Source organism: Pholis gunnellus (assembly GCF_910591455.1).
Source record: "Pholis gunnellus genome assembly, chromosome: 18".
NCBI classification, from domain to species: domain Eukaryota; kingdom Metazoa; phylum Chordata; class Actinopteri; order Perciformes; family Pholidae; genus Pholis; species Pholis gunnellus.
In genome coordinates this window covers 19,170,057-19,195,441 of record NC_136545.1, presented here as the reverse complement: position 1 = coordinate 19,195,441, position 25,385 = coordinate 19,170,057, and the positions used below count along the sequence as shown (strand labels likewise).

Here is a 25,385-nt window from a genome sequence, read left to right as displayed (position 1 = left end):
CTCGGGTCTGCAAAGGCGCACCTGAGCGGATAAAGTGTGAGTCGCTCTGAGACCGGCGCTGCTTCTTATAGGAGCGAGCTCGTGACGAGAGCACGAGAGGGGGAGAGAGGAGGTAAGACGTTTTTTTAATCATCTAACGTTGCATTTTTACCATAAGAACAGAATCTTGTATTATTATTATGGGATATTGGCTTAACTAAACATTTGAACTGTAGCAGAAGACATATAATTGATGTTGTGGAAAAGATGAAAGAAGATAAAATAGATCAGCTTCATGATCAATGACTTTGAGCTTCATTCACTAGAGTCCAGATGTTCTCAGTAAGAAACGTAAGCTGAAGATGTGATGTGACTGAAAACACCAGAACTGCTGCTGAATGGATCTATAGGTGAGATTGGTATTCAGGAACTAAATAAAAGGGAAATAAGATCATGTGATCAAAAGAGTTCCTCTCCGTATGGTGACATTAGTTTCCCCTCCATCATGGGGCCACAATGACAAACATAAGTCTTGTAAGAAACACAGGATGTGTTACTTTTATGAAACAGCTTTCCTTAAGACGAGCCGTTAAAGGTGCAAACATCATTTTTCTTGCACTTGTCACTTTTGAGATTTTGGTCCATTTAGCTACTTCTTCTTTCAGAATCAGCAGAAGTAAGAAGCTAACGTTAGGCTATAAAGGAACTCCACCACGGTCACATGACTTCACGTCTCCTCCACTAAAGGACTAGTGTTCTAGTGAGGACGCTTAGTCGTCTCATTTAGACTCTTGGAACATGCATGAAGATGAGCCAGAGGAGGAATGGATGGAGGATTGTGTGTTCGACTGTCTGATAGTAGAACTGGATGATGAGTTTAAATTCCCACGACAGCGTCGTCTAACCGGTGTAACAATCACACCAGCAGTACGTTCACTGAAGCTTCACGCCCGCCGTGTGTGTGTGTGTGTGTGATGCCGTCCTGACAAAACCTCCCGGAGCCTTCAGCTCTGTGTTCTTTCAGGGAGGGTGAGAAAAACTCCAGCGAAACCTTGTTGGACGCCAAAAAATAAGCAGTTTCTGAAAGATGGACCCTTGCTTTTTGTATCCATGACACGAAACAATCTACACGCCAAATCATACATTTAATCAGTATTTGATAATGAACTGGAGAACATTCCATTTGGTTGTATTTCTGCACATCTGCAGCATCTGTAAAGCATAATTTGCTTGTTTATCGGCATTGAAAACAACTTAACGGTGGAACTAAATGCCCTTACAACGAAGTTATTGGTTGCTCAAAAGTTTTAAGTCACATTCACAGATTTCGTCAAGGACACCGAGAACTCGTCTTCCACCTGTCTGAGCTCAGTCCCTGCAGGTCTGCAGGTGCCTCGGGCTGCTGAAAAAGGTCAATCCATTCAAATGCAGAAGAATTGGGCCTCGGTGTAATCGACACTCTCGGGTGGCGAATTGGAGGGAAACAACATGCTGGTGTCTGCAAGATAAGCTGTGGATGTATAAATATTTTTTTTACACCCTGGAGGCGAATAGAAATTTCTTGAGACAATATAACTTCGTAAGATGATGTCGCAAAAGTATCAATGTCAAATTCTAAAGTTATTTTCAGTTTCCTTCTTATATTGGTGCTGTGTACATTTAAACCTCCGCTAGCCTCTGCTTGTCCACAATGAACAAACCTCCCGGGATACTGTGTTGAGAGACAAAATGCAACTTTAAAGCAGAGATGTATCGGATAGTGCACACTACAAGACAGTCTCTTCTGAAAGGTATCAGTGGAGTTGCACTTGCATCTTAAAAATAAGATATTATGGCCGATATCAGATTTTATATTTTATTCCCAGTTTGCAAACTGACCGCTACTTTTCTGGATCGCCATGTTGGCAAAATGAAAATGTAATCTCGGATATTTATGCTGTCTAACAGATCACATGTCTCACATGTCCTTGATTTGTGCTTCAACAAAATAATGATTTTCTCACAAGGCCGAAATAAAATAGCTAATTTGAGGCCTGATTTCTCCATTATCTTCAAATACAAGCAACGTTTATGTCTTTACTCACAGACTCACATCACATTGACTCATTTGAGACAGACTATTCCAGTTGAGCGCTAATTAAAACTATTTCCTGCGACGTGCGTAGGGAGTTTTATTTGGCTTGTGGGCGGATTTGCAGAGACGCCGGCCACTTGAGGGATTCGGTAGCTTTTCATTTAGCCCTGAGAGATCTGGTTGAAATAGCAGAAGCCATTAAGTACTGGTGATGAAGCGTCATCAGGCTCCATCAAATCAGATGCTGCCCGTTGTGTCCTCTCTGGTAGCTATGTACATTATCGTTCAGCGGAGCGGACTCTGACATAATGTCCACTTTAGCAAATGAGTTCTCTCAAAATATGCTTTCACCATTGGGGGAGGAAGTATTCACATCTGCATGAGTTGCAGCTCTTTGGACCAAAATGTCTCCATATAGCATGAGTGTCCACTTATGTGCTGCATCCTCAATGAGGCAGCTTTCCTTTTTTTTCTCACATGTGTATTTATTTCTCTGACAACAGTTTGAAACATTTGAGCCAAGTCATTTCAAAATAAGACAAACTCTGTGTTGTCAGCGGGACATTTTAGACGCAGCGCTGTTGCATATAAGTCAAAGGAAAGAAGCAGCTCGGACACAAGCACTAAACAAAAGGTTCAGCTGAGGTCAATAGTTATTTAGGTATTTGGTCATAACCCAAGGGCTTGGACAAAATGTTTGACCTCAGATCTGAAAGGTTATCTGCTTTAGCAACTGGAGATCTCCCAGCTTGAGCCACCTCCACCTCTCAATGCTACACGTGACCCTCTTTTAATAAAAGCTCAGTCAGAAAGCCTGCAGCTTGGTGCTGCTGACATTTCACAAATGCATCTGAAAAAAAGTAAACATGAACCCTAAATGTATCCATTAGTAACTTTATTTAGAGGTCAATGCTTTACTGTCAAAAAGTTTATTAAAAATTGAAACAGATAAACGCAGACAGCAGATAGCAGCACCACACACGTGCCGATATGGCCTCTGAACATGAGCCACACACTGTGGGCCTTGTATCTGCCCTGACGCTGATAAACAGCCTTCACATTCAGCAGAAATTACACGTTAATGAAAACGTACATCTCTCGTAAACAAAAAGAATTTCAGCCGTTTCCATGTTTTCAGTATTGTAAGAAAATTGCATTTCTTATCACGCGATGGCCGACACTCCCTCTCGCCTTATTGATCGTCTCCTGTCCGACACATCTTGGCGCTCAGACTAATATCAAAGGCGTGAGAGGAGGGAACGAGTGCAGACACGTCCGGGTCTGATCGTATCGTCAGTGCTGACGTGTGCAGAGAGGCCGGCGAGAACTATCTCGGTCCGGACGTCCAGCTGGTCGGGTGGATTAGAAAAGGTTATTGGATCTTTGTTCAGGACGTGGGGGGGAAACAAAAACACAAACTTAAGGTTTCATTTCATACGTCACATGTCACATGGTTACAATAAAATAAGAAGAAATCAAGCGTAGGCTGGTAATAAGAACACCTTGTTTATGCAAGCACTAGTATTTATACTTTCAGTTTATTAAAAAAACTGCATCCGCTCCCCCATTTTAAATGTCCTTGTTGTGGATTTTGTCGTTTTATTCATTTAAGAGCATCATTTGAAACCTTATTGACCTTGATGTGTGCACATAGTCGTCTGGTGAAACAGCAGAGATCAGCACTTAAAAAAACTTGGTATTATCATAAGTGAATTATTAGCATGATATCGATATTTCATTTTTAAATAAAACGGTTACAAGATTTACATATCAGCAGGATAAATATGGATGAAACCGTTCAGAGGATAAAAATGTGTTCACTCGCTCTGACTCTTCTGGTTTTAATACACATAAAGTATTCATTGTAAAGTCGATGTGATTGGAGTCATTAAAAGACGATGAAATCTTAATGAACTGTGACTAAACAAGCTGTGCGCTCCAAAACCCAAACACCCGGTTTAGTCTGCCAGAAAACGGTTTACTGTGTCCCAACACACAATACATCAACTAGTATTCTAAATGTCTAAATGCAGCTGGTCACATTTTACAGTATGCAAGCCAGCATGCTTTGTGTTCCTTTGTGCAGCGGGTATATGAGTCCAAGTTCAAGCTGCCATGTTCTGATGGAGTAGTTTGTCCCAATTGAACACATGCAACAGTGTTAACTTTGTACGTTTGGCTGCAGTTTGTACCAAAGGTCACATCAATGATGCTCGGAGCTCAAACAGTCAAAGTCGATGGACAATGTTTTCAATATGAAACGTTATGTATTGTACCAGAAGTTAGCTTAAAGCTAACGCAGTCTCTTGGCGGGTCACAATCTAAACATACTGACAAGATAAAAAAAATGTCTCTGACTTCTCCTTCACTTCACAAATCCTTCAGCGGCACATGAAACCTGATGACTGATCTTAATGCTCATGCAGGAGAAAGGTCTGTGACAGCCTGGCGACCTCAGACCTCATCTATGTGTGTGTGTGTGTGTGTGTGTGTGCGTGTGTGTGTGTGTGTGTGTGTGTGTGTGTGTGTGTGTGAGTGTGCGCACATGAATATATACGGACAAACACCTCAAGTGTGAAAGCCTCCTCTGTGCATCAAAGTGTAACACAAGCAGTCTGTACCGTGTGTGTGTGTGTGTGTGTGTGTGTGTGTGTGTGTGTGTGTGTGTGTGTGTGTGTGTGTGTAAGAAGGATTCAGTTGAGCCATGCGTAATTCAGATTTGGGGAAACAAAGGCCTGCTTATGTCATAACTGGGTAAGCTACACATTCTTGCAAGTTGAGCAGAAGAGGCTGAAATCCGGCTTCCTGGTAAACAGGATGAGCGCTCATTCATCTTTAGCTTTCATGTGTCTTCCAAGAAAAGCCTATTTTACACATTTATACATCTGATCTGAACACACAACAATAATACTCAGCATTCAATTTATCCGTTTTTAGAGAATTATATTGGCTATAACTCAGAAAATCTTGCTTTCTTTATTTGTGTCTGTTTGTTTAATCTTCATCAATCTTTATTTTTGCCCCTTTGATGTGTTTTTCCATCGGCTCCCACACTAAGGTATCCTCCTCTTCTTCACCGCTTCCGATCACAGTACAGAAGAAGAAGAACAGACGAGCTAATACTATGGAAAGAAATGTGAATGGAGCTGATCAAATATTATCTACTGTACTTCTCCTGCCCTCTGCTGGTCAGCTGAGGAGTCTGCAAAGAATCTTATTTCTTTTATTGGAGCGTTTAAAAACATATTGTGTTGATCTATTACCCACCCAAATACTTCAACCTTCTAATTGAAATAATCTGACAAATTAAATACAAACACAGAGATTATCTGACCCTGACTAAATCACAACGCCTCGGCTTTTATTATGAATAAATACATAATAATAAGTGGTGCACATAGTTTTGTTGAGCAGTTTTCACAGTATTTAAATGTAATATATGAGGTAGAAACATAACAATTACACATCATTGTACCGGAGAGTTCAGGTCAACAATGAACCAACGAATAAGAATAAAGAACAGAGACAGTGCTGCAGGTTAACTGTCTGAGAAGCGTCCAAGGCTCTGATTATAATCTCATGTCCTTTATTAATGCATTAACAACATTGACTGAAAGTACTCAGAAGTACCTCTATGTACTAGATGTTACCTATAGCCATGTATTGTATTTTATACGTAAAACTGATATAATGTATATTTATATACATTTAATCAGTGGTGGAAGAAGTACTCGTCCTTCACTTCAGTAATCAAAGTGATTCCAGCTCATCCTGAGGGAGCGTCAATGTCTGTGCAAACGTTTATTTTATGGCAACACAATCAATAGTTGTTCAAGTATATTTCTGTTAGGGAAGCTCAGTGAATATGGATCATTAAAACATGCAGACAGCACAACTGACAGCCTGTCCTGGTGTCGTTGTGGTGAAAGTGAGCATAAAACACGTCAATCTTTATATGTGCGTCCCCCTTCATCTCTTGTAGATATGACCGGGACAGCCAACGTCCACATCTCTATGACTCCTCCTTCCGGGACAATGTGAATGAACGGGGTCATACTGTGGCCACATTAGGACATGAAACATGTCAGTCATGCTCCAGAGAAGCTCTTTGTCAATAATGACAATGTTGAAAAAGTTTAGAAAGCGGCTGCTTAGGAGAAGAGATATAGAGGAACCTTTATTGTTATTCCCATTTCTATGAATAATGTGCATGTTCCTCAAACAGGAACTGTTGATTAACCTCAACAAGAGGTCACAACGTTCTCTGCTGGTACAGAGAGGTCAGGAATATACGTAGATAGTTATGATGTCCGATAAAACTTAATCAAGCAAAGTTCATCTTAAAACCTATCTTACATTTAAATGAAATATCAATTCCGCAAGGTAAAAATACTACAAGTACAGCTCCAGTATTCAAAATTCCACATCAGTAAAAGTACATAAGTATTATCTCGCAAAGTGCACTTAAAGTATGAAAAGTAAAAGTACCGCTGTGTACTGCTTTGTATGCAAAATCTTAAATGAAGAATCTGCAAAGAAGCGATATCGTAGTTTGATAAGTACAATATTTCCTCTGAGTGCAGCTAATATGGAAGTATAAATTGGAAATACTCAAGTAAAGTATCATTAACTCACAGTACTGCTTTCGTAGTAGTTGTACTTGAGTTAATATTGGCTACTTATGTAGTGACTTTACACCAATAAGGGTTTGCATCAGTATATGATGATCCTATAAAATATGATGAAAATAGAATACTCATCAGTATATAAACTAGGTAATATTGTCTCCATCTTGTCCTGCTACAACATTACAATCATGGGGGGAAGTAACAAAGTCGTAATTTTAATAATTGTACTTGTCTACATGTATATTTATAATAATGCACTATGATGAAGAATTCAGTCACTATAGGGTTAAAAAAACAGGATGCATTTTTTAGGCAGTGATTCTGTTCCACCCGGCGGAGGGACGCTACATGAACTAAATCAAACACACCCCCAAAATGTTGACCCACGCGAACAACAGGTGCATGCCGGGTGTGGCTGCAAAGCTAACTGCTAACATGGTGCATATTCCAGTGCATGTTTACCTCCAGCGAGGACTGGTTGCACGGGTTTGAATGGACCTTTGCATCGGGAATAAATGAGACAGGTGAGCACATGAACACCTTTAACAGCGTCACTCATTGCTGTCTCTGTGCCGTGTGCACAAAACGTGCAGCTGTCTCTGTTTTCTGTTACATGTGTTTGTTGCTGCAGCAGCTGTGGAGTTTGTTTTGTTCTGTGTTGTTGCCTTTTTATTTTTTTATTCTATATGCATCATCAAGCTGTGCAATGTTTGTGGTTGCATGCGTTTGATTGATAGTCAATAGTGTGCAAAATGCCATGTGCAGTAAATTAATATTTAGTGGGTTTGTACATAAGGACTCTGCTGTGATGTGTAGCCTTTATGTTGACATGTTAATGCACTTTGTTTATTTGTAGCCTAAATGTGCTCTTTACTTCATCAATCATAAAACATCATCATCATATAGGCTACAATGTTTCCCTTTTAAGTACATTTTAACTTGTATCTAAGTGCTTTTGTACCAAAGGGCCATAATTGTACTTAAATGTAAGTGAAAACATTTTAAAGTAACAGCAGGTTATTGTAGTATTCTCTCCAACCCTGATGAAAATGTTAATATATAAATAATAATAAATAATAGCTCATAGCCTAATGCAGAGTATAAAGTAGGTTAAAAAGTGCAGATAAAGTACTTGGACGCAGGACTTCTACTTGTATTTAAGTATTTTTCATGCGTTTACTTAAAAACAATACCTTTAAAGTAACAGTAGGCTTTTGTAATAATCTTCCCACCCCTGATTAAAATGTCAACATTATAGATAATAATTTAATAATAGCTATGTAGTATATATAAGTGCAGTTTGCTGATAAAGTAGGACAACTTGGTAGTACTTGTAGTACTTTTATTTGTATTTTGACATAAAAAAGTTTGAATAATAAAACCCTGAATAGTCTCCACTTCCCCCGCCACTGCCCTCGTGCTGCTGCCGGACTGTGAGGACACTAGGGCCGCGAGGACACCGAGCCCGCGCGCTGCAGCCTGAAACCGAGGGGGTTGAGAAGTTCAGAGGCCGACGTCGAACTCAAGTGTCCGCCGCTCGGTACCTGAGGGACAGCGCGTGTGTCTCAGACACAGTTCATGTTCAGAGAAAGCGCCTTCATGCGCCTCATTATTTACATGTTTTTGTTTTCTCACTGAAGGACACAACTTTGTGGCTGTAAGACATGAGTGGACTGTCCTCAGAGGAAAGTGCTTTATTCCCCAATGGACCACGGAAGGTAGGAGCTCTACTGCAGTAAACAGACAACTCTGCTTCGTTCTTCCTGTGGGGGAAAAAGCTTTATCTTTATCAGTTTCTTTCATAATGTATGTCCGGAACAAACAAACAAACCACTGAAGCACTTCTCGCCTGTAACTCGTTGCTCATTAATGAGCCAAAAAACAATCAATTTTAGAATTTTAGATGAGAGAAAATGTAGAGTTAGTGCATGAAAAACAGAAGTTAGAGCCCAAATTGCTGAAAATGTATTTGCTTTACTCTGACAAATATTTAAAGAAATGCAAAAACTCTATAAAAGTCTAGAAGACACACATTTGGAGTAGTTTATATGTTAATGGTGGCTGTTTATTGTGTGTACAGTTGCTTGCTGTAATTTGTATTTGCTGATTTGCATCATCTGTGTGTTGGAGCTTAAAGTCTGCGTACAGCTGTGGTGGTTGACTTGTATGAGGAGACTCATCAAACCAGTACAGCACACTGGTCTGATGAGGTGGTGCTCATGTGTGAGGCCCACCACCAGGGGGCTGTCTGAGTCTCAACAGGAGATCATTGAGCAGTGCTGAGTACACTAAAGGAGGTATATTGTACACAGTTCTCTCAAATACTAATTACCACACAGACAATAGTTTATACTTCAAGTAAAAGTTAGATAATTTACTTCAGTAGAAGTAAACTCCAGTGTTAGCAAAATCACTGCATTGGTTCCTCAAGTAAAAGTACAGAAGTACCATTAGCTAAATGTACTTCAAGTATCAAAAATAAAAGTATTTCTTGTATAAACATGGTCCCTGTTAACGTTGCAGTATTACATACCTTATTATTGTATTATCCTTTTAGTGCTGTAGCATGTTGAGGTGCAGCTTTTTAATATTTAACACGCTGTTGGTATTAATCTGTAACAGCGACTCATTTTATAAGCAAACCGTTCGTTCTGTATGTAGAGTATTTATTTAACTAGTTATTATAGCTGTTACATAAATGTGATACAGTAGTAATATTTCCCTTTTGAAATGTAGTGGAGTAGCAGAAAAGAGAAATACTCAAGTAGTGAAGTACAGGTGTCCCGGCATTGTATTTAAGTATGTACTTGTACTTAGCTGCTGTGTCATAGAAAGTGTTGGGACAACTTTTAATATTTACAACCACTGATGTGCTGGCTTATTAGAAAGTGAGAAGCCCACAGTGGTGGAATAAGTATTCAGGTGTTTTACTTCAGTAAAAGTATAAAATACCCTGTTATAGTCCTGCATTCAAAATCAAGTAGACGTATGAAAGTATAAGCATCAAAATCTATTTGGCCTTTACCAAATATTGTGATTTCAAAATCATTTTTGATTAATTGTGCAGCGCTGCGTTTGGTCGACACGCAGCACAAGCCAGTTCATCTGTTTGGAGTTGTTATATAATAAGATTATCGCAATAATTGATAACTTGACCCTCACTGTGCCCGAGTGCATGAATGAAGTAAAATAAGGACCTTCAGCTCCACGCAGCGCACCAATACCTGAACCATATCCTGGGTCCTGTGCCCCCCTTAACTCAGTCTGGCTCCTCCACTGTCCTGGAGGTGCACATACACAACCCACAACCTGGCAACCTGAACATTGTGGTTGTTTGTCCACATTGACAATGAGAGAAACAGATCTGTTATTATTTTCACTATCTATTGATCTGACAAGTCAATTGTTTTGTGTATAAAATGTCAAAAATAGTGAAAAGATGTCCGACACATTTTCCAAGACACCAAAGCGTCGTTTTCAAATTGCTTGATTTCTTTTTTACCAAATGTCAAAACCCAAAATTATTAAATGTAATATGGAAAGAACCTGTAACCAGCTTTCGACAGCTTGTTTGCTTTTTATTCTTAAATTTGAATGAATCATTTTCTTATTTATTGTATTGTATTTACTGGCCAGTGTCACTGTCCATATTGTCAATTTATTTTATTTTTTTTCTATCTGTAACTATGTCCATACAGCTCATATAGAATAAATAACAGTGAAACATAAAGTTACAACAAGGAACTTGGAGGATCTGGGTCTGTCCACGGTGGACCGGTCTCTGCTGGAGTCTGAGCTGAAGGAGGTTCTGGTGAACCTGCATGAGTTCATCTGGTTTCACCAGAATCCAACCCGATGGCTCCGATGACGAGCATCAAGAACAGCTCTATAGAAACAGACCATCTTCTCTCTGATGGTCTCTTTACTGACGGAGGTTTGTCTTTGTCATAAATGACAGTTTGCTGAATACATTTGGGTTTTTGGACTGTTGATCGGACAAAACAAGCAATTTGAAGACGTCAACTTCGGGTTTGGGAAAAGGTGAATTCTGATAAAACAACATTTAAGGTGAAATCCATATAAGACTAATTCTCTTTTTACATATATTTTATAATTTCTTATATTTGCGGATATTTTAGAGGTGAATGAATGAATCGAGAAAATAATCGGCCTTCCTGTCTGGTCATAGTTCAGATGTCAAAGGTCATTTTGTGATCTACTGCACAATTTTGGCAAAACAAATTTCCCAGTATCTTTGTCAAGAAATCGAAATAAACTGGAAGAGAAGACAGGAAGTGGTTTTCAAAAAGCCTCCACTACTTCTTTCATAGAATCATAATTCAGCATAGCGAGGCTTCAAACGACCCCTGGAGTCAGATGCATGGCCTCCGGGGAGACGAGAGGGTCACGGTGGAGAGAAAGAACGCGATTTAATGTTATAGTGGTGGAGAGAGAGGGAGAGAGAGGGAGGAGGGGGAGAGAGGGATATGGACCGTGGCCAATGATCTGCAGGCAGAATAACTAAAGTAAGAGACACAGAGGAGATTTCATAAAGCCAGTTTACTCTCCAGGCCGAGGATGAGTGGAGATACACAGCCGGATATGAAGCGAGAGGTGATGAAGAGGAGCCAGGTGCTTCAGTCCGTTTAGGTGGATTTATTTTATTTTTTTCATTAGTCCGGCTCATTTCATAGACGCGCTACAGCGCGCGGCACAGGCCGTCTGCAAGGTTTTAGATTATAGCCACCTTTTTGTCCTCAATATGATATCGACATCCGAGATCCTGCAATAGCGCCCCCCTCCTCCCCCTTGATGCGCTCAGACGGAGGTGTGCGGAGGAGAGAGCGATTCGAGCCCGCAGCCGATGCGGGCGGTGGTACCCGAGTGTCGGCGTTGATTATCGGGGGATCTCTGACTGCGGAGGCGCGTCGCTGAGGCATGGGCTGCGCTCCCAGCATCCACGTCTCTCAGAGCGGCGTGATCTACTGCCGGGACTCGGACGAATCCAACTCCCCCCACCAGACCACCACCATCTCGCAGGGCACCGCGGCCACGCTGCACGGGCTCTTCATCAAGACCGACGCGGCCGAGACCATCCCCTCCGTCCTCACCTACCAGAGCCGCCACTCGCGCAACAACTCGTGCCGCGATCACAAGGAGAACAGCGGCGGGGGGCACGTCCGCATCGAGGCCGAGACGCAGACCAGCCACACCAGCGTCAAGGTACACGGGGATGTAGTGCAGCCGGGGAGGTTGGGAACCGAACCCGGGTAGCGCTGGCTCATGTCACAGCATCACCATCACCTGGAGTCGTGAGTGGGGGAGTCACACGTGAGGAGGCCTGTCGGTTTGTTTGTTTGTCACCGGAGGAGGAGGCCGACGCCTTTATTTACAATCCTGTGATGACTTTAAGTCCTTCAGTCTCCTCGCATTCTCCCTGCAGCCAGGCATCAGTGATGAGATGACATGCAACATGACATGTGATCTCATGCATGAACTGTTTCTGTCAAAGATGCATGTAATCAATGACAGATGGGTTCGTGGAATTAATATTTTATCGTTAAAAATGCTCCGCGTGTTGGATCTTGACTTTAGATGTAAGCATGTTCAGTTGGAATCTGGCAGGATTTTACCATTTCTTTCTCTAAAGACGTCAAAACGTCAACTTTAGATCCTCATTTAGCAGCAACTGTTGCTGAAGATACATAAAGTAAACCGCCTTTAAACTAAACACTGGCCTGGCTCCTCTACTGTCCTGGAGGTGCATAGTCCAGCCACAACCTGGCAACCTAAACATGTAAATCTGCTGTTTTTAAAAGAAGAGATATTGAGGTGACCGTGTTGTTACAGGAGATCAAGGTGGTTGATACATTTAAGCTTGAGAGAAACAGATCAGTTATTATTTTCCTCATATTATAATCTGACTTTATAAACATTTAATAAATGGTTTAAGACACACTTTTAATGCAGTTGTAAAGAGTCAATTATAACAACTACTATATTGTCATTCATTATCTGTTTTTACACCAGGCTGCTGGTATATCTGCTCACAACTTATAGTGTGTAATAAACCATTTATTACCTGTTTATATCCTACTTATGAACACAAGGCAGTACAGTAAAGTGTTAACTTGTTGCAGTAAAACTTCACTACAAGTGTTGCTGCTGCAATGTCCCAGTCTGCACCGTCCTCTCTCTCATGAGGCAGAATAGAGTCTGAATGTGTGCTGGAACAAAACGTTTATTAACAGTTTATTACCTCTAAGTGCACGCCCAGGGCGAATAGGTTTCCTGAAGCACAAGTCAGATGAGCAACGGCGTACAGCTCGTGTGCCTCAGAAGGGCAAAGAGTCAAAGGATCATCTGTGGTTTGACCACTCGTGTTCTTCCGTTAAATTCAGTTCCTCCCTCCGGACGCTTCGCGGCGCTGGCGGCTCCGCTTCAACGCTGAAGGTTAACAAAACTTGGGAGACGCAGCGCTTAATAAGCTATTAAACTAAATTATTAAGCCACAGAGTTTCATCAGAGGGAGAACTCTTAACTCAAGGTGCACTTACTAGCTTTTTCCCCTCAAAACGTTCATCTCAAGGGTCTTCCTCGGGGGACGAAGTCAAGAAAAAGCTGATAAAGTGAACTAGCTTTTGATTTAATAAAGCACCAAGAGTTAATCATGAAAGCTGAGAGTGACACGTTAATGTTTTCATTCAGTCACAGTCTGAAGATCATCAGCTGCTGGAGTTGTGTACTCGTCCTGTCACATTATTTGTGTGCCTTTTCGCTCGTTGATGGATTCTTCTCATGGGGAAGCATGTGAACAGATACTTCTTCATATTTATGGTCGAGCCCCAGAGGATAAAGCTGTGATTTGTTAAGAAGTAGTGAAGCAGATGATCATGTCATCAGACCCTCAGAATACATTAACCCGTTCAGGCCCGGACTCACAAAAGGAAACGTGATTATAACCTTTCCTGTTTGTGAACCATTTGATTTCGGTAAACTATACGTTTGGACATTTGGTTAAAAAAAAAAAAAAGTAGTATAATTTGGCATTTGTGGATTTTTTTTAATGTTATGTTATCAATCTAACTCTGGACTGAACCTTTAGAGGCTCGACAAGTTACAACGTTTGATTTAGAATTTCTATTTCAGTTAAAACAAAGGAATCGTGCTCAAAGTGTGTCCGTCTGGAGTCTTTGGCTGCGCCAGAAGCTTCCATACTAAAATATCATTTCTCAGAATTGTGTGCGTATATTACAATATGTTTTGTTTGTATATACAATGGAGAAAAAGTATTGCGATATATAATTACAGCAATACGTTTGTCAGTGGGTGATACATAACGACTTAACAGACATTTATTTAAATGGAAAAACTTCAAGATTATCACTTTAATTCTCACATTTCAACAATGAATGGCTTTTACTTGTGTCATCTAGTCCTACGTGCATGTTTGTGTGTGTGTGTTTGTGTGTTTGTGTGCGTGTGTGTGTGTGTTGGGCTGGTTTGTCAGCTGTTTCTCCTCTATCTCAGAGAACTGTGAGAGGATCAATGATGCCATTTATTATTAAAACCATCTGCCTTTCCCTGCAGGATCTTCATAATCTGCCATGGTGTTGATCATGCTTGTGTGTGTGTGTGTGTGTGTGAATGTGTGTGTGTGTGTGTGTATGCATGTTTATATGCACAAGTCATTTGTTTACCCCTCCGGTCAGTGCTGCAGGGGTGTGAACGTTCACATGTGAAGGAGCTGATGCTGGTCGGTCTGTACAGAGATCCCCTCGGGGCCTCACAGTCACTAACTTATACGAATATACAGAGAGAGAATGAATCCACACTCTTGTCAGGTGATCACAACCACCTCTTGTTTAGATGCACAGAAGGTCAGCGATTGGTGAACAATAAAGCTTCTGTGCTTTGAAAAATAAATGAACCAAACTTATCAGAAGGATAACTAGCTCTGTAGAAAGTGTCTTTGTCGGCTTTTGTTTATTTCTGCAAATGAAAAGACAATATTGAGAAAAGAAATGGAGGGATAACAGTATGTAAGTGACAAAATACCCCCAACAAATTGAAGTTATAGGTCAGCAACTAACAACACACCAAAAGAAACATCAGTTAATCAAAAATCAGTTTGAGATGCAGTGTAGATGAATCAGATGTTAACAGGACAGATGTACTATAAAGTAACAATGTCGAAATCCTGAAGAAAAGCCTGTTGATTATAGCTCGTACGTTTTGAAAACTGCTTTTGAAAATGTTGGTTTATACAAACACAGTATCTTACAGCTGAGTGTAGACAAAGCCTGTATCCTTTGTGATGTACACAGACGGCAACCTCCGGTTCTAAAAAGTGAAGCCAAAGCGTCTTAAAGCTGCATTCTCTCTAATGTCCACCAGGGGGCGACTCCTCCGGTTGTATAGAAGTCTATGAGAAAATGACTCTACTTCTCTCTTGATTTATTACCTCAGTAAACATTGTAAACATGAGTTTATGGTCTCAATCTCTAGTTTCAAGTCTTCTTCAATACAGCATGATGTTCATTTAGTAAATGATGGTCCATTTAGAGTCACACAGACCATAAAGCAGGGGATGCTTTAGGGGCGGGGCTACTGTGATTGACAGGTTGCTACCAGAGCCGTATACGGCGTCTCTACGTCACTCCTCCTCATTTCAAATCACTTTCGATCTATAGGCAGAAATGGAATACATATAAATAAGTGTGTTTTCTTTCGTGTAGAATCCCCTGATAATTCTAACCGTTGTGTTTTCATTACTGTCGAATGAGCCGTTTTATATCTGTTTTCACGTCGGCCACCGTAGATACAATCACGGCACACGGGAGACAATTACTGTATCGTGATACAAACCGCTACCGTACAAGATTTTGGCCATATAGCCCGCCTCATACACGGTTGTGGAATCTCATACACTCTCTCAGTGTTGTAAAATCCCAAATCCTGCCCATTCAGAGGAGGGCGGGACCTGATTTTAAGGCACACCTGAGCTGCTGAGCTCAGGCCATGCAGGTCTGTGTTTGCTGGAGCATGCTTCTCTCACTGTCTGTACATGGATACAGTTTGTGTTGCAAGTTTCATAATTTGTCATCAGTATTGACGTTATTGCCTTTTTAGTGTTATTGCTTCTTATTTCAGATTTATTTGAGCACTCTTTTTTTTTTTTTTTGCCAGTACAGAAGCTTTTAAACCAGATCCAGCTAGAGCGAGTGTGAGAGCAGGAATGTCATCCGGCCTGTGAAGTGGAAAATAGTTTAAATGCTGGACTGGGACAACTGTTTACATGTGAAGACGTTCCTGTAGGTGTGTGTTTACACGCATGTTATCTCGCTGGAGCATAGTTTGGATTTCTATCGAGCACAGTCATGCTTCCGTGCTCTTTTTTTTATTTATTTTCTTTGCGGTGGTTTTGAAATGAAGTAGCAGAGACGATGACACTTTGATTACTTAATTCAGATGCCGCAGGATTTGTTTGACGGATTCCAAACCAGATTCATGCAAAAGCAGTTTGGGTGGAATAACGCCCGATATCAAATGACATTAACAGATGATTCAGGTGGAATTGTATTCACCAGGATTAGTGTTGGAGTATCTGTATAGTAAGTGGAAGTATCTGTCTCAACAACACTTCTTTATTTGCCATGCCATTGGGTTAGCAGGACAAGAGCTCGACCAATACACTGATGGCATTATTTGAGAGATTACATAAACATATAATGTAAATAAACAGTAGGTTACACTTTAAATTCACATACAATTTGGTTAATAAAGAACTGTGAACAGTCTGAATGCTGAACTTAGACTTTGCTCCGACTCTGTTCTTTTAAAACCAAACTAAAGACGTCACTTTTGACCCGAGCATTTTCTTAAATGAACACACCGTATTTGTACAGTACGCTTGTTTGTTTGTATGAATGCATGTGTCTCTTGAAACTAGAGATAGAGACCATGAACTCATGTTTACAATGTTTACTGAGGTAATAAATCAAGAGAGAAGTAGTCATTTTCTCATAGACTTCTATACAACCAGAGGAGTCGCCCCCTGGTGGACATTAGAGAGAATGCAGGTTTAAGACGCTTCCGTATTGGCGTATCAAAGAAGCCTAAAGGATGAGGAAGACGAAGGCAGCAGCTCACAGACTGAGACCACAGAAGGCCTTTCCCCGCAGAAAAGACGGCCCGTGATTCACGTAAACTCCACGGCCTGCTGCTAACAATGATGAGTAATATAACACGACGAGAGCTCGGCATTTATCTGGCAATACACAGAATTTATCCATTAACATTTCACTGTGGTTCCTAATGCATAGGATCAGAGGATGTAACCCCGCGCTGAAGGCAACAATAACGTCATAATGTATCGTTTATTCCTAAACAGTCTGAGTTTCAAAGTAAGAGCCGCACACACACACACACACAGAGTCAAGTCGATGAGAAATACATCCCTCTTTGTCACTTGCTCAAAAATGATTAGCCGTTGGCCCGAGAGTGTAAACAACTCCCTCTGTTCTGCAGCCATAATGTAAACTCACTTGTCATCTTTACAATCTAACAGCATCGTAAACAGTGAAAAAAACACCTTCAAAAGGACACATTAAACATGCCCTAACGTTGTTAAGTTTATTGCATTCTGAAGAATAAACTGCAGTGAAATGGTGGCGCGGGCCTCTCACAATGAGAGCAATGTTTCATCTGCATCCTAATGTGTGTACAGGATATGCAATGACATGATGTACCTGGGCCCCGGTCAGTAACTCAGGGTTTATTTATACGGCACCTTTTCAAAGCCCGACGTCGCGAAGTGCTTCACAAAAACAATGGAAGGATCTGAAATGAGTTCAAGAGGAAGGCAGCTCCACTTTATTAAGTTAGCAAGTAGTTTAAAATCCAAGTCAGAGGTTTTCAAACCGTGGAGGTTCAGAGGGAGAGATGCTGCTCGAGGTGCACGCTAGTGTTCTGAACACAATGGGAAGTTAATTATTGAGGTTTGTCTCTTTTAACGAAACGCACACAACTCCGTGTGAACACAGAGGTGATGCACATGTTTATAGATTCAGTGTGACTTCCACTTCATTAGGATATCGTCATCTCTGATATAAGCGACCTTTGTATCCAAAAAAGCGCTCCACATGACTTCAGAACCTGAGAATCTTCACGTTTTTAGGTTTCATTTGGTACCAAATTATTCCGGTGATCGTTATCTGTACGTCTGTGATTACAGTGCAGAGAGGAACTGCTAACCGCTAGTTCTGCATACTTTATGAAGCCAAAATGTAAACAAATGTAAACAAATATTCTCATTATACTTCCTGTTTAGACCCTCAGAAATGATGGGAAATGATCAGTTCCGACACATAATCCTAGTTAGATGCCTCATCGGTTATTGGTGTTTTTGATGAAACAACACCAAAAGAATCCGTGCACAACATGCATCAGACGTGCACTACCAGTGTTTTTATTCCTCTTCATTTTATAGCTAGTCTACATGTAACTCTTTGAGTGTCTTTGCAGTATGTTCAGCTTCATAAACCGCTCCATCATCTGTATATCTGCACTTTAAATCTAACTCTTCAGCTTCCAAAAACAAGAATACCAACTCATCTCAAAAATGCGTCTGTGTGTCTACATGTACTTCCTGTCTTTCTTTATTCTCTTTTTCCTCTCGGTTGTCTGAGTCCTTGAATGAATCAAGCGTAGCAGCAAACGTCTGCTGCTCCTCCGCCTCCATCCATCTTGTTTCCACCTCCGTCGACTCTGAGGCTCTTGTCTGTCCTAAATCTCCCTTCACCTGTTTCCGTGTCTTCCCGTGAGGATTTTGTCACCTACTCTGAAGAAGAGACAGTGTCCGATGACAGCGCCTCCTCCGTCACACGTCTTAAACTCCGCTGGCTAAACTCCCTCCAAGTTCTTCTCTCAGCAGTGATTTCTGCATCGTCTGTCCCTGTTTGCATCGGCTTCCTTCCTGTTCTGTTTCACATCTGGCCGAGTCGTCTTCAAGGAAAACACAATTTCTCATGAAGCAACCCCCCCCCCCCCCCCCCCCCCCTTCTCCTCTGACATCTTTGGAGTCTGTGCTTCTTGCTGCCAACAGTGTTTCGGTCCCTTCAGTCTCTTTTTACGAGATGCTGCTTGTCTCTCTTACGGGCTCCCTTGGGTCGTCTCTTACTAGATTGACCTCATTTCTCAGACCTCGCCGTGATCCCTGACAGCATGAGAGTGATTCCAGCTCAGACTTCCAAGAATCTTCTTTTTGCACTCGGAGACAAACAAGTGACTCACCTGATCAGGGATGTTCTCTCCACCACCGGGGCGATTGGTTCAGGTTATGGTTTATAATATACAATGATGTATGCTCCTCAAAGGTTATCGATGGGGTGCAGTATATACTGTATATATATAACACTTCCTATTGGCCATCTCACCTGCTGCACTCTCAGACTGAATGGGGATCAAATATTCAACCCTGCGTCTCTTCACTTCAGACCCCCCGATAGCCTTAATGTTAACGATATAGCCTTGGCTTACATCCATGACATCTTGTACATTGCGTATTGAGCCTGTGTGGGACTCTGGTCCACTCGGTGGGGGGGGGGGGGGGGCCCCCTCGACTGATACCAGTGAAAAAATAATGTGTTGAACAGTTTCACAGCAGCTTCAGTAGTGACAGCGGAGGCTCCGTGGATCGGCTCATCGGCTCGTGTTTTTGTAGTTTGAGGAATTCCAAAATAACTATTTAAAACAACACGGAGCGATACGCCGTGTGTGTGTGTGTGTGTGTGTGTGTGTGTGTGTGTGTGTGTGTGTGTGTGTGTGTGTGTGTGTGTGTGTGTGTGTGTGTGTGTGTGTGTGTGTGTGTGTGTGTGTGTGTGTGTGAGTGTGTGTGTTAACGGGACAAAGGAAGTGTGGAGGAATATTTTTCTGTGTTTCCACTTCATTACATTCCCTTTTTTAAAATGGTGTTTTTATGCCTCGCTGCACACAAAATAACACGAACGCTACATAAACAAAAGGAAGTTCTTACATTTGAAGTTACCAAATCAGCGTCGCTGCCAAACATTTGGGTCGTATTAGGTTGCATGCCACCAGCATGTCATAGTGAGGGCAGTGCGGTTTGTGGTTTGCATCATGTTCCCAACACTGATGCTGTGTTTTTCTTTCGCTTTGTTTTTTCTAATATCATAACGTTCTATTGAAGCAGCGTTAACCAAAAACTGTTTTCTTAAAGTGTAGCACCAAAAAATGCTCTGGATGAGGTTTTGGTTGGTTGGTGGCTGGTCGACACTAGAAGTATGTCAGCCGGCTGAGTCACCAGCTGGTTTCTACCTTATTATGGAGCTCGGGCCTGCTGCTAGAATGAACCTCCCCCTCTTCCTTTATCTCACCTCATGGATATTTGTCCTTAATCTGGAGCGTTCCCCTGTGGATTATGAGCGTGTGTTTACCAACATGTTTGCGCCACAAAACCACATATTCTAACAAAGATCTTTCCAGCGAGGAAAAATGAGTCAGAGGCGGTTAATCGGTGTTGTCCGCTTGTGATGCAGCGCGGTAAACAACAACCGCTGATTCACTGTGTGTCCAGAGTGTGGTGCAAGCATGTGTGTGCACGCACATGGAGCCCGAGTCGCTCGTTCACGGCGGAGTGACGCATAAGGCCAGCTGCGAAAACACACACGTATATATATACACACAGCTCAGGGTGTGATGCTCCTGCAGTGGGATTATCCAAGTAAACCTGCCTGCTAATGCCTCCTAAAGAGGTTTGCAGTGGACGGCTTCCCTCCGGGCGGCTGAGACTTCATGTGAATATCCACGTCTGCAGCTCAGGAGAGAAGAATCCGTAGTAAAGAAAGTAGATATTTGTGTATTTCTTATTGCTGCATGGACTCTTAGGAGTGAGAGAGGGAGGTAAGAGGGAGGATTAAGGGAGGTGAAAACACCAATATGCCAACATGCTTCTGGAAATGAATGGTAAAATGGTAAGAAGTGTTCTTAGCTTTATTTGTGCTTTTGTGTGTTTTGGTTTGTGACAGTGATTCACGCGTCGTCTCCTCTGTTTCAGGTTTCAGCTACAGAAGAATGTGTCGGACCGATGAGACTGACCCAAGAGCCCATTCAGGTACGAGACGTTACATCTGGACTCGTGTTGCCTTCAGGCCCGTTTGAGGAGCTGATGGTCAAATGAGAGAATCAGAAAACAGAAAACGGATCCTTTTTCTTTGTTGCCGGTCTACGGCAACTTTGATTTTGCAACTAACGATTGTTTTCATCAGTGATTAATCTGCAGATTATTTGTATGATTAATCTATTTGTATATGAAAACGCCGAACACAACCGTGTCGAGACAAATGTGAAGTCTTCAAGTTTTGTTTTATTTGACCAAAATTCCCCAAAAAACTAAATATTAACTTTACAACTATATGTGACAAAGAAAAGCAGCAAATTCTCTCGTTGGAGAGGCTGAAATCAGAGAATATTTGAAATTTTTTTACAATTTTTGCTTGAAAAATAACAAACGATTAAATTATCATCAAAATAGTTGATTATTTTTGCGTCAATCGATTAATTGTTTCAGCTCTACATTAACTTTAATGATCATTATAGATATTTCCCCTAGTTTTTGTCTAATTATGTAATTTTTCTTTAAAATAACGCTGTACGTGTCTGTAAACGTTGTGTTCATCAGCTCAATAACAATATAAACCACTCAACACACAGCTGTGGGAAGAAATCTCCAGTTTTATTATACATTACTTAATTAAATACACGTTGTCCTTTAAACTAGGGAGCAAACAGAAATACCACCGTTTGTACTCTTGTGTTATGTTCAGGTCACATTGGGAAATATGAGCTTTGTACTGGGAAAACATTAACATCTTGGTGTTAACTGTGCTTGAAGTATGTTGGAAACGGTTTTGCTAACCTCAACATGTCCCTCCTCCTTTCTTACACTGCAGGAGGATGTTTACATAAACCAATAACACAGTCTTAAAGGGCCGGCTCACAGTTTGTCAAGTCCGTCTTAAAACAAAAGGCCGTGTGTCCGTATGAGCAGTGAAACAGGTCTTATGTGATTCTTATGTAAGTGGAAAAAATCCAAAGACCTTGTTTTGTGCCAAAAGCAATATATTCAAGTTTATCTGAAGCTAAATGAGGCTTCAAGAGAAGAGATTTGTCTTTAGTCCAAAATGTCCTCTTGAAAAACAGTGAAGTTATCCTTTAAATAATATATAATAATACAATATAAATAACTCCCCGAGTTTGTTAATAACATAAATCACGGATGCATTCTACGCTTCTAGTAAAATTTCCCAAAACTGGAATCAATAGCGAAAAGCGCATCACATCGTATGATCTGTACTCTGAACTGTACATTCGTGGATGTGAGAGGATATTAATATTAATAACTTTATTTCAAAACAAAGTTACAAAGTGCTTCGCAATAAAAACAAATAAGCAAATAAGATCCAGAACCCGAGAGGTAAAACTAAATGAAAAAACAAGTAAAAGTGCGTCTTTGGAAGAGATTATTCTGATCGCATGCCGCCTCTGAAGAGGAATATTGCGAGGTGAGTCAGGGATTGTCTGTGCTCGTCCTCCTGTGAGGGATTAGGCCATGTGCTAGTCAGATTTACCCTTATGCAACAAAAGAAACTCTCTGAGAGGCGACCGGCCGGGGTTGAGATGCAGCATTATTTGCCCCGCCGTGCCAGCGCCCGACCTCAGGAATCAGCTGCTTTATGAGGTGCTTTCATTTCATGTGTGGGGTTTGACCGATCTCCAGGGGTTTCTGGGTTTAAAGCTCTACTCCAGCGCGGTGATGTGAGAGGCCTGGCATGCCGCTCGTGTTCATGCTGCGCTACAGTACCCTGCTCTACCCCCCCATCGCCCCTTTCCTCCTCATCTGCCCTGCCAAATAACATCGCACCAGGGAATCTGTGGCAGCGTGCAGGCAGGTGGAGGGACCAGGGGGGGGGGCTTTATTAAAAAGCCTTCTAAGAACCATAAACTGCTCCCCCCAAAGTTGTTCCTCCAAGCCTTCTGCCCGGATCCGTGACCTAAACCCGCCTCCCTCCTCCAGATGAAACGGGAGAGATAAAATGCTCCACAGGAGAGAGTTATATATAGTGAGTTTTTCCTTGACATTTACTGTTACTGCCTCACAGCCCTGGAGAGTTTCAAACTCTCCAGATACCCCCCCCCCCCCCCCCTTCCCCCTTCCCCCTTCCCCCCCTTCAGCTTATCCAATGATTCATGTGTTGCACTCATTACACAGATAAGTGATGGTACAGTAACACACACGTGTTGTATGTTTAGGGTTTTTATGTCTTGTTGAAACAGCCAAACGTTTTGTCGTTCTGCTACTTTAACCTCTTCGTACTGTTGTTTCCTGCACAAGTCACATGACTGTGCGCACGTTATAAGAGCCAAAAGTATTAGTCAATTAATCAATTAGCAGAAATCGCAGAAAATGTATTGGCAAAGAGTTAAGAGATTTATTTTAAAGCAAAAGTACCAACAAAAAACTATTTTCTTTAGTCTACTACGTACAAAAACTGAATGTGTTGATTTAAAACAAACAATATGTCAACTTGGCCCCTAAAAGATTAAATGAGAAAATAATTAGGATCAGATTTCCCACATAGTAAACAACCGAAAGCTTCAAAGCGTTCATGCAGTCCGACAATGTAATAAATCGTTGAACACGGAGGTCTAACGAGCCAAAGGGGGCTGAGTGTCGAAGGGTTAACGGCTGGATTTATATCTAAAGCCGACAGTTTGATGCAGTTTGATACAGTTTGATGCAGTTTGATGCAGTTTGATGCAGTTTGATGCAGTTTTATGCAGTTTGATACAGTTTGATGCAGTTTGATGCAGTTTGATACAGTTTGATGCAGTTTGTGTGTTGTGAAAAACTCATGTGGACTTTTATTATAGTTTAGTCTGTAAGTTCATTCTTGACTAAATAAACAGCTTTTACGAAGGTTTCAACTAAAACTTATTATTATTATTATTGATTTATCTTCTTGATTAACAACTGAGTCTCTATAAAGCTCAAGTTAACATCCTTCTTGTTTTATACAATTAAGTCCAAAAGTATTTAGGGTTTTTTTGTGGTGTTTTTGCTCTAAAAATGCAGTTAATCAATTATTAATTTCTGCAGACAGATTTCTGTATATGAGCAGAGAATCCGTAGGCAAAGGGACGAGATCTACCTATCAAAAGAGTTTCTGTTTGTAGTCTGAGTAGCATTGACCAATCACGTTTGAGCAGGATATTTGTTGAGTTCATCTTAACAGTCAGTGTGGAGAGAAAAAGAGGCAGAAATGCATTCTGGGAACCCACCGGCTATCGCCTTTACCTTTTTATCAGCTTTTTAAAAACATGATCTGGATTCATATATTTCTTCGTAGAGATGTGACGTCGACTCTCAATGCAAACTTCATTTTCGCGTCTGGAGTTGCTACTCGGACTGTAAACAATGACTCACTGAAGAGGATCAGGGTCACATATCAGGATCAGGGTCCGTCCCCCGTGGTGTCGTCTTCTCGCTTCACCGAAACCACCGAATGATTTTGCCCCCAAAAGGCTTCATCATAGACCAACAGATTGATCAGTTGTCAAAACTGCTGCTGATTAATTTTCGATGACTAGACTATTTCAGCTCTATTCCAGGAGGAGCTAGAAACTGGACTTTGAGTTAGAATATCTTCTACAAAGCGTCCTGTAGTTTGTGTTCCTCTGATTCGCTCCCACACAGATGAAACCCTCAGAGCCCTGTTGGCCCAGTGACACCTCTCTGTGTTTGGGAACCTCCCGCCGTTAGATGGCATCTGGCCTCGGTGTGCAAACACGGCGGATTAACCTCTGACCTCTGAAATGTGAGTCAGCTCTCAGCAGCCGTCAGAGACTTTATTTTATGCAAACCATGAACCGTGTTGTTTGTGTAGCTAAACACATAAACATTACAGCTCAAACGTTGCGTCTTTTCTTCAAAAATAACTTTTTTAACGGAGACAAAAACAGTATAATTCAGTCACCGTGTGTTTCAGTTAGAGTTGAAATAGTTTTGACCCCAAAAGAAGATTTGAATGATTCAAACTTCTATGTAGTCGATGCCTCCACAGTGTTGCACGACTTTCTACAACCTGGAAATACAAACGATCATTGAAGATTACAGAACTTTTTAACGATGTGTTAACGTTAAAGACGTCAGCGGTTGATTGTGTAAACATTCTTTCATTAGTGAACCTTAACAGTGAGTAACGTGTCTCAGACAGACGCGGCGCGTTGAAATGTGTACATCAGTTGGTGGTATTAAGCCCCCCCCCCCCCCCCCCCGTGCTGCTGTGTGGAATTTCACACGTTGGCACCATGGTTACACAAAGCGGTGCCACGGTCACGCAAGCCAGCACGGGATCAAAGACTGTGGACTTTCACAAGCACTCACCAATACGAGCTCATTTTCTCCTCCTCTTCTTCGTCTTCTTCTCCTACGTTTTCTTCTTCTTCTTCTTCTTCTTCTCCTACGTCTTCTTCCTCTACGTCTTCTTCTTCGTCTTCTCCTACGTCGTCTTCTCCTACGTCTTCATCTTCTTGTACGTCTTCTTCTTCGTCTTCTACTCCTACATCTTCGTCTTCTTCTTCATCTTCTTCTTCTTCTCCTACGTCTTCTTCTCCTACGTCTT

At 41.4% G+C, this 25,385-nt stretch overlaps 1 protein-coding gene across 1 annotated transcript in view; it reads left to right on the top strand.

Moving 5' to 3' along the window:
• Positions 1-11,619: 11,619 nt before the first annotated feature.
• The window catches only part of pde8b (phosphodiesterase 8B), a gene marked incomplete at both ends in the record, with an annotated part of 34,911 nt that continues 21,145 nt past the window's right edge, over positions 11,620-25,385 (top strand). Inside the window, 2 exons of the mRNA XM_079179677.1 lie at positions 11,620-11,904; positions 20,759-20,815. Coding sequence (XP_079035803.1) covers positions 11,620-11,904; positions 20,759-20,815 — 342 coding nt within the window. The remainder of the gene's footprint in view (positions 11,905-20,758; positions 20,816-25,385) is intronic.